General features: G+C 43.8%; 1 protein-coding gene across 1 annotated transcript in view; it reads right to left on the bottom strand.

Annotated features, from left to right (window-relative positions):
* Positions 1-13: 13 nt before the first annotated feature.
* The window catches only part of glt8d2 (glycosyltransferase 8 domain containing 2), a 59750-nt gene continuing 49007 nt past the window's right edge, over positions 14-10756 (bottom strand). Inside the window, exons 9-10 of the mRNA XM_070900042.1 lie at positions 5557-5669; positions 14-1523 (exon numbers count right to left, since the gene is read on the bottom strand). Coding sequence (XP_070756143.1) covers positions 1351-1523; positions 5557-5669 — 286 coding nt within the window. The 3' untranslated portion in view covers positions 14-1350. The remainder of the gene's footprint in view (positions 1524-5556; positions 5670-10756) is intronic.

Here is a 10756-nt window from a genome sequence, read left to right as displayed (position 1 = left end):
CTTGGTGTCTTTCGTTTGCATTTTATGTTAGAAATGTACACGTTCCTTTACCTGTGTAAATCTTTGAATACCTTTTGGCTAAGTGCGGTCTTACAAAGGTGGCACTGATGTTTCTGCACAACTTCAAGCTACGCGGGGTGATTCATGCTTGCCCCGTATGATTGGTTTTTCCAAAACCAGCTGAATAAAGCAACCACATATTTCTGGGACTGTGCCACACGCAAATGAGATCATTTTCTGTATTTCTTTATTTATGCTTCATACACCAGATGGCAGAAGGTAAAGGCACTGGGATAACAATTCTCATTTTCCACATCAAACTCACGTGATTTATTTGCTACTGCCCAGACGTACTGACTAACGTTCCCTGTAAGCTGTGTTTTCTGTGCGGCCTGTTTCTTTTAAGAACATAAGAATTAAGAGCAGGAGTAGGCCATTCGGCCCCTGGAGTCAATAAGATCACGACCTCAACTCCACTTTCCTGCACTGTTCCCATATCCCTTGATTCCCTTAATTTCCCTTAAGCTTTAGTGCGCAATCCCTTTAAATTTCCGTGCATATGCAGTATTTATAATGGAGAAAGCCGGGGAGCGGCCTGCATGGGACCGTTCCATTCTTGCGGGGCCACGCAGCTTAGAGGGAACGTTGGTACTGACCATAATTTAAAAAGGGGAAATGGGTTGTAGTGGAATTCGAGGGATGCCTTATATTTTTTCTGTATTGTGCACTCGTCGACCTCTAATATTTTACATTTATCAGTTTGCCATATATCTATACCGACAGATCTAAAGCCTTTTGTGAATCTGTTGTTGCATGCTCGTATGCTATTTTCTCTTTCTATGTTCTGTCAGCAAATTCAGTCAGATTACAATTGGGTTTAGTATCTAGGTTATAGTGTTACACTGTTACTGAAATTTAGGCAAGAACTGGTTAAAACTGATTATTTTTCAAGTTTACCTCAAAGTGTAGAAAAGCAATTATGAAGACTTTGCATTCATTTAAAAAAAGTTTAAGTACTTACACACAAATACTGTGTACTAGGAATTCAATTTGGCAAACTGGTCTGTACTATGCCAAATTTTAACCAAAAATCTCGCTCTGCTGAAAGACGTTATTGTGCAAGGCTAAATTTTCATCTCTAATGTAAAAATGTTTTTGCTGAATAATATTTCATTATCTTTTTAATCACCTAAATCCTAATTGGCCTTTCTGTCGCAGGAAGTTCTGCTAACATTTAATTTGCAGGAACAAGACGTAAACGTAGATAGTGGACTACTTAAACTGCAGCATGCCAATAAAACGCACACTTAATTTGAAGGAGAAATTAAAATTCTGCTCATGATACAGGACCTAATTGTTGGGTCGCACCAGTCTAAACCGTCCTGTTGGATCGGGAAGGTACCATCTTTCCCATAAATCCATGTGTGCAGTGGGATAATCCCAGGGTTTAAATCTTCCGTTCCAATGCAGCAACTTTGCTTCGGAAAGGAAATGTTCTGAATATCTGGCATCAGGGCTCCAGCCTATTGAAGAGTACAGAAATGATTTAAGCATGAGGTTATTCCATGAATGTACACTTAAAAGGGAAAAGACAAGACAATAACTTGTATTTATATAGCGCCTTTAACGTAGTGAAATGTCCCAAGCGCTTCACAGGAGTATTATGAGATTAAAATAATTGACACCGAGCCACATAAGTAGAAATTAGCGCAGGTGACCAAAAGCTTGGTCAAAGAGGTATATTTTAAGGAGCGTCTTGAAGGAGGAAAGAGAAGGAGTTCCAGAGCTTGGGGCCCAGGCAACAGAAGGCACGGCCACCAATGGTGGAGCGATTATAAATCAGGGATGCTCGAGGCCAGAATTAGAGGAGCGCAGAGATCTCGGGGGTTGTGGGGCTGGAGATTACAGAGATAGGGAGGATAGAGATAAACATAGAAAATAGGTGCAGGAGCAGGCCATTCAGCCCTTCTAGCCTGCACCGCCATTCAATGAGTTCATGGCTGAACATGAAACTTCAGTACCCCCTTCCTGCTTTCTCGCCATAACCCTTGATCCCCCGAGTAGTAAGGACTTCATCTAACTCCCTTTTGAATATATTTAGTGAATTGGCCTCAACTCCATTCTGTGGTAGAGAATTCCACAGGTTCACCACTCTCTGGGTGAAGAAGTTTCTCCTCATCTCGGTCCTAAATGGCTTACCCCTTATCCTCAGACTGTGACCCCTGGTTCTGGACTTCCCCAACATTGGGAACATTCTTCCTGCATCTTACGTGTCCAAACCCGTCAGAATTTTAAATGTTTCTATGAGGTCCCCTCTCATTCTTCTGAACTCCAGTGAATACAAGCCCAGTTGATCCAGTCTTTCTTGATAGGTCAGTCCCGCCATCCCGGGAATCAGTCTGGTGAATCTTCGCTGCACTCCCTCAATAGCAAGAATGTCCTTCCTCAAGTTAGGAGACCAAAACTGTACACAATACTCCAGGTGTGGCCTCACCAAGGCCCTGTACAACTGTAGCAACACCTCCCTGCCTCTGTATTCAAATCCCTTCGCTATGAAGGCCAACATGCCATTTGCTTTCTTAACCGCCTGCTGTACCTGCATGCTAACCTTCAATGACTGATGTACCATGACACCCAGGTCTCGTTGCACCTTCCCTTTTCCTAATCTGTCACCATTCAGATAATAGTCTGTCTCTCTGTTTTTACCACCAAAGTGGATAACCTCATATTTATCCACATTATACTTCATCTGCCATGCATTTGCCCACTCACCTAACCTATCCAAGTCACTCTGCAGCCTCATAGCATCCTCCTCGCAGCTCACACTGCCACCCAACTTAGTGTCATCCGCAAATTTGGAGATACTGCATTTAATCCCCTCATCTAAATCATTAATGTATAATGTAAACAGCTGGGGCCCTAGCACAGAACCTTGCGGCACCCCACTAGTCACTGCCTGCCATTTACTCCTACTCTTTGCTTCCTGTCTGACAACCAGTTCTCAATCCACGTCAGCACACTACCCCCAATCCCATGTGCTTTAACTTTGCACATTAATCTCTTGTGTGGGACCTTGTCGAAAGCCTTCTGCAAGTCCAAATATACCACATCAACTGGTTCTCCTTTGTCCACTTTACTGGAAACATCCTCAAAAAATTCCAGAAGATTTGTCAAGCATGATTTCCCTTTCACAAATCCATGCTGACTTGGACCTATCATGTCACCATTTTCCAGATGCACTGTATGACATCCTTAATAATTGATTCCATCATTTTACCCACTACTGAGGTCAGGCTGACCGGTCTATAAACAGCAACATGTCTTATAATTACTACAAAAAGCACACCTCCAGGTTCTATTTTCTAGCATTAAAACATTTTTAATCCTTCAATACACCTACTAAACACTAGGTGATCTCAGACTGGATCATTGTATTATTATACTACATTATATTCTTGAGCTTCTCTCCGGTCGATACACATTTGTCAAGATTTAAATTCAGCTACGACATGACCAGTAAATATAAACTCGTCCAGCTCATCTTGGTGCACATATCTTTAGTGAAGGGTTCTCGGGCTTAGATTAATTTTTCACCATGTTAAGTCTTGTGCTAGAAGTAAATACACCCAGGATTTAACTATTGCTTGGTCAGTGAAATCTTCACGTCGGAACTTTCTTTTTAGTTTCAGATTTCAGCTCAGAAGCAGCAAACATTTCCAAATTGTTTTGCATTGTAACAAAGTGTGATGTCTGCATATTCTGACATGTCATTTCAAGAGAGACTTGCATTTATATAGCGCCTTTCACGACCTCGGGATGTCCCAAAGCACTTTACAGCCAATGAAGTACTTTTGGAGTGTAGTCACTGTTGTAATGTGGGAAACACAGCAGACAATTGCACACAGCAATGTGATAATGACCAGATAATCTGTTTTTGTTATGTTGGTTAAGGGATAAGTATTGGTCCGGGACACCAGGGATAACACCCCTGCTCCTATTAGAAATAGTGCCATGGGATCTTTTAAATCCACCTGAGAGAGCAGACAGAGCCTCGGTTTAACGTCTCATCCGAAAGATGGCACCTCTGACAGTGCAGCACTCCCTCAGTGTTTCACTTGGAGTGTCGGTCTAGAAGTTTGTGCTCAGTCTATGCAGTGGGACTTGAACCCACAACCTCCTGACACAGAGGTGAGACTGTTGCCCACTGAGCCATGGCTGCCGATATAGATAGATTAAAGTAGCAACAGTTCCAACACCAACCCATTGAGATAACCTATTTGCAATGTTTTTAGCCAGAATTATATTTTACCTCCTGTTTCATGTCTCTGCTTTAGTCATTGGCAACTAATGTGTGACCTTATCAAAAGCTTTCTGAAAATCCAGGTATAGACTATAAATGCATTCCCCTTTCAACCATGTTGCTAATGTCTTTTTAATTTGAAACAAAACATTGTTAATTAAACATGGCCTCTCTTTCCCGAATGCATACTGACTCTAACAATTTAAGCTTTTCTATGTGTTCACCCATCAGATCATTTCAAATATTTTCAGGTCTATTTTTAAGCACTGGTGCCTGAGCCAGCTGGTTACACGTTCAAGCTGCCCTCCAGGACTCGGACATAATTGAGGCTGACACTCAGTGCAGCACTGAAGGAATGCTGTGTTGCCTTTGACCCGATTCACTGCCTACCTGTTTAGGTGGACGTAAAAAAGAACCCCAGATGCTATTTGAAAGCCCTGGTCAGCACTCAACCAAAACAGATTAACTGATCATTTATTCATTTGCTGTTTGTCAGACCGTGGCTGCAGCTTTTGTCTACAAAATAGCAGACACTTTACTTCATCAAAGTTAAATTCATTTGGCTGCACAGCACTCTGGGATGCCCAGAGAACATGAAAGGTGCTATATAAATGCAAGTTCCTTCATAAGTGCCTTTAGTTTTATTTTACTAAAAGTTTTTGAGGATGGTTAGCTGGCACAAGAAAACTGCGTGTTTTGAAAGTTGCAGAAGAAATTTGGTGTGCAAATAGTTTTAAACTATCGTGTGTTCTTGGCTGGGTCCCATGCATGTAATTTGAAAACAGTCTGCTGTATTCTGCAAAATTACCCCTGCCAGCTGTTACTGGCAGATTTCCATTCCTTGTTTTGATTATAAAGACTTAGATGAAATGGAAAATCTATTCCATGAATATTACAGTTAAACAGGCATGCTGAGGTTGATGTTACTCCTCACCGTTTGGGCAGTGATCTAGCGCAGCAAATTACTTCGCTTTTATAGAACACGCCCAATTTGTATTTATTGATTTCAAAGGAATAAAAATCGGGTGGGACAACTGTTCCTGCACAAGCAGTAAAGAGAAAAACCAAGCCCTTTTTATCTTGAAACAACTGCAGGAGCTAAGGGAGAACTTCAATTGATTCCGATTTAAGTTAAATAGTTCCAAGTCAAGCCCCATGAGAGAATTCTAACCAAACTGCTCTGCAAAATGGCCTTTGTTTCGCTCCATTCGTATGCATAAAAAAATAACTGAGCAGCCCTAGAAACAGGCTCTTACCGAGGTGCCGAATATGCCATAAAGGGTTCATTAAAGAGTGTTTATTGTGAAACACTATTAACATAGGAGGGGTCACTACTCCTTCAGCCAGTGCGCTGCTGTACAGGTTCTCCCTGTAAAAGAACAGAAACCCAGGTAAATGAGTGAATACCACACACAGCACTCTCATATACTGATAGACACAAAATCTATTTTTGGTCTCAGTAAACCATACAGGTTGTATAAAGTATGTGTTTGTAAAATCAAAGATATTATCTAACACTTGCGGTTTAATATAAAATTCTCATCCTAGTGTTCAGATCCCTCTGCGGCCTCCCTATCTCTGTAACCTCCAGCCCAACAATCCTCCAATTCTGGCCTCTTGAGCATCCCCGATTTCCAGCACTCCACCAGCGGGAGATCGAGAGCCAGCGGCAGTTGGTGAGAGGGGAGCGACCTGTCAAAAGCCCAGCGGGAGATCGAGAGCCAGCGGCAGTGAGTGAGAGGGGAGCGGCCTGTCAAAAGCCCAGCGGGAGATCGAGAGCCAGCGGCAGTGAGTGAGAGGGGAGCGGCCTATAAAAGGCGACCGGTGCAGCTACAGCGGGAGAGAAAGCAAAATAGAAGTAGAAAGTAATCAAAAAGTGACGTCACAGCCAATGGGGTAAGTGATTGGCTGGTGATTGGTGAGTAGCTTTTCTTTTATTTTTTATATCAGTAAGTGAACTATAACATTGTTATTACCAATTTAAGGGTATCTAAGGTTAAGACATGGCAGGAGAGCTCGGTCATGTGATATGCTCCTCCTGTACCATGTGGGAACTCGGGGACACTTCCGGTGTCCCTGACGACTACATGTGTGGGAAGTGTATCCGCCTCGAGCTCTTGACGGTCCGCGTTGCGGAATTGGAGCTGAAGGTGGATTCACTCTGGAGCATCCACGATGCTGAGAATGACGTGAGTATCACGTGTAGTGAGTTGGTCTTACCGCAGGAGAAGGGTCCACAGCCAGATAGGGAATGGAAGACCAACAGGAAGAGCAGTGCAAGAAAGATAGTGCAGGAGTCCCCTGTGGTCATCCCCCTGCAAAACAGATACACTGCTTTGAGTGCTGTTGGGGAGGATGACTCATCAGGGGAGGGCAGCAGCAGCCAAGTTCATGGCACCGTAGGTGGCTCTGCTGCAAAGGAGGGCAGGAAAAAGAGTGGGAGCGCGATAGTGATAGGGGATTCAATGGTGAGGGGAATAGATAGGCGTTTCTGCGGACGCAACCGAGACTCCAGGATGGTATGTTGCCTCCCTGGTGCAAGGGTCAAGGATGTCTCGGAGCGGGTGCAGGACATTCTGAAATGGGAGGGAGAACAGCCAGTTGTCGTGGTGCACATTGGTACCAACGACATAGGTAAAAAAAGGGATGAGGTCCTACGAAAAGAATTTAAGGAGCTAGGAGCTAAATTAAAAAGTAGGACCTCAAAAGTAGTAATCTCGGGATTGCTACCAGTGCCACGTGCTAGTCAGAGTAGAAATCGCAGGATAGCGCAGATGAATACATGGCTTGAGCAGTGGTGCAGCAGGGAGGGATTCAAATTCTTGGGGCATTGGAACCGGTTCTGGGGGAGGTGGGACCAGTACAAACCGGACGGTCTGCACCTGGGCAGGTCCGGAACCAATGTCCTAGGGGGAGTGTTTGCTAGTGCTGTTGGGGAGGAGTTAAACTAATATTGCAGGGGGATGGGAACCTATACAGGGAGACAGAGGGAGACAAAAAGGAGGCAAAAGCAAAAGACAGAAAGGAGATGAGGAAAAGTGGAGGGCAGAGAAACCCAAGGCAAAGAACAAAAAGGGCCACTGTACAGCAAAATTCTAAAAGGACAAAGGGTGTTAAAAAAGCAAGCCTGAAGGCTTTGTGTCTTAATGCAAGGAGTATCCGCAATAAGGTGGATGAATTAATTGTGCAAATAGATGTTAACAAATATGATGTGATTGGGATTACGGAGACGTGGCTCCAGGATGATCAGGGCTGGGAACTCAACATCCAGGGGTATTCAACATTCAGGAAGGATAGAATAAAAGGAAAAGGAGGTGGGGTAGCATTGCTGGTTAAAGAGGAGATTAATGCAATAGTTAGGAAAGACATTAGCTTGGATGATGTGGAATCTATATGGGTAGAGCTGCAGAACACTAAAGGGCAAAAATCGTTAGTGGGAGTTGTGTACAGACCTCCAAACAGTAGTAGTGATGTTGGGGAGGGCATCAAACAGGAAATTAGGAGTGCATGCAATAAAGGTGCAGCAGTTATAATGGGTGACTTTAATATGCACATAGATTGGGCTAGCCAAACTGGAAGCAATACGGTAGAGGAGGATTTCCTGGAATGCATAAGGGATGGTTTTATAGACCAATATGTCGAGGAACCAACTAGGGGGGAGGCCATCTTAGACTGGGTGTTGTGTAATGAGAGAGGATTAATTAGCAATCTCATTGTGCGAGGCCCCTTGGGGAAGAGTGACCATAATATGGTGGAATTCTGCATTAGGATGGAGAATGAAACAGTTAATTCAGAGACCATGGTCCAGAACTTAAAGAAGGGTAACTTTGAAGGTATGAGGCATGAATTGGCTAAGATAGATTGGCTAATGATACTTAAGGGGTTGACTGTGGATGGGCAATGGCAGACATTTAGAGAACGCATGGATGAATTACAACAATTGTACATTCCTGTCTGGCGTAAAAATAAAAAAGGGAAGGTGGCTCAACCGTGGCTATCAAGGGAAATCAGGGATAGTATTAAAGCCAAGGAAGTGGCATACAAATTGGCCAGAAATAGCAGCGAACCTGGGGACTGGGAGAAATTTAGAACTCAGCAGAGGAGGACAAAGGGTTTGATTAGGGTAGGGAAAATGGAGTACGAGAAGAAGCTTGCAGGGAACATTAAGGCGGATTGCAAAAGTTTCTATAGGTATGTAAAGAGAAAGAGGTTAGTAAAGACAAACGTAGGTCCCCTGCAGTCAGAATCAGGGGAAGTCATAACGGGGAACAAAGAAATGGCAGACCAATTGAACAAGTACTTTGGTTCAGTATTCACTAAGGAGGACACAAACAACCTTCCGGATATAAAAGTGGTCAGAGGGTCTATTAAGGAGGAGGAACTGAGGGAAATCTTTATTAGTCGGGAAATTGTGTTGGGGAAATTGATGGGATTGAAGGCCGATAAATCCCCAGGGCCTGATGGACTGCATCCCAGAGTACTTAAGGAGGTGGCCTTGGAAATAGCGGATGCATTGACAGTCATTTTCCAACATTCCATTGACTCTGGATCAGTTCCTATCGAGTGGAGGGTAGCCAATGTAACCCCACTTTTTAAAAAAGGAGGGAGAGAGAAAGCAGGGAATTATAGACCGGTCAGCCTGACCTCAGTAGTGGGTAAAATGATGGAATCAATTATTAAGGATGTCATAGCAGCGCATTTGGAAAATGGTGACATGATAGGTCCAAGTCAGCATGGATTTGTAAAAGGGAGATCATGCTTGACAAATCTTCTGGAATTTTTTGAGGATGTTTCCAATAAAGTGGACAAAGGAGTACCAGTTGATGTGGTATATTTGGACTTTCAGAAGGCTTTCGACAAGGTCCCACACAGGAGATTAATGTGCAAAGTTAAAGCACATGGGATTGGGGGTAGTGTGCTGACGTGGATTGAGAACTGGTTGTCAGACAGGAAGCAAAGAGTAGGAGTAAATGGGTACTTTTCGGAATGGCAGGCAGTGACTAGTGGGGTACCACAGGGTTCTGTGCTGGGGCCCCAGCTGTTTACATTGTACATTAATGATTTAGACGAGGGGATTAAATGTAGTATCTCCAAATTTGCGGATGACACTAAGTTGGGTGGCAGTGTGAGCTGCGAGGAGGATGCTATGAGGCTACAGAGTGACTTGGATAGATTAGGTGAGTGGGCAAATGCGTGGCAGATGAAGTATAATGTGGATAAATGTGAGGTTATCCACTTTGGTGGTAAAAACAGAGAGACAGACTATTATCTGAATGGTGACAGATTAGGAAAAGGGAAGGTGCAACGAGACCTGGGTGTCATGGTACATCAGTCATTGAAGGTTGGCATGCAGGTACAGCAGGCGGTTAAGAAAGCAAATGGCATGTTGGCCTTCATAGCGAGGGGACTTGAGTACAGGGGCAGGGAGGTGTTGCTACAGTTGTACAGGGCCTTGGTGAGGCCGCACCTGGAGTATTGTGTACAGTTTTGGTCTCCTAACTTGAGGAAGGACATACTTGCTGTTGAGGGAGTGCAGCGAAGATTCACCAGACTGATTCCCGGGATGGTGGGACTGACCTATCAAGAAAGACTGAATCAACTGGGCTTGTATTCACTGGAGTTCAGAAGAGTGAGAGGGGACCTCATAGAAACGTTTAAAATTCTGACGGGTTTGGACAGGTTGGATGCAGGAAGAATGTTCCCAATGTTGGGGAAGTCCAGAACCAGGGGTCACAGTCTAAGGATAAGGGGTAAGCCATTTAGGACCGAGATAAGGAGAAACTTCTTCACCCAGAGAGTGGTGAACCTGTGGAATTCTCTACCACAGGAAGTAGTTGAGGCCAATTCACTAAATATATTCAAAAGGGAGTTAGATGAAGTCCTTACTACTCGGGGGATCAAGGGGTATGGCGTGAAAGCAGGAATGGGGTACTGAAGTTTCATGTTCAGCCATGAACTCGTTGAATGGCGGTGCAGGCTAGAAGGGCTGAATGGCCTGCTCCTGCACCTATTTTCTATGTTTCTATGTTTCTATGTTTCTATCGGTGGCCGTGCCTTCTGTTGCCTGGGCCCTAAGCTCTGGAACTCCCTCCCTAAACCTCTCTGCCTCTCTACCTCTCTTTCCTCCTTTAAGATGCTCCTTAAAACTGACCTCTTTAACCAAACCTTTGGTCGCCTGTCGTAATATCTCCTTATGTGACTCGGTGCCAAACTTCGTCTGGTAACACCCCTGTGAAGCACTTTGGGACGTTTTACTATGTTAAAGGCGCTATATAAATACAAGTTGTTGCTGTATAAAGTAATATAAATTTTGTCCATAAAATAGAATATATTGCTGTCTGATATAACAAAATAAATGCCGTTATTTAATTTAAAATAGTTGCAAAGTTAAAGATTTTCAGACATTTATGAGCCAATAGCAGCGTGTTGGGCATCTTACAATCGGATTACACGGGA

The sequence above is a fragment of the Pristiophorus japonicus genome, chromosome 15 (assembly GCF_044704955.1).
Source record: "Pristiophorus japonicus isolate sPriJap1 chromosome 15, sPriJap1.hap1, whole genome shotgun sequence".
In the NCBI taxonomy this organism is placed as follows: Eukaryota; Metazoa; Chordata; class Chondrichthyes; family Pristiophoridae; genus Pristiophorus; species Pristiophorus japonicus.
Note: the sequence above shows the minus strand (reverse complement) of the source record. Positions and strands in the feature narration are given on the sequence as shown.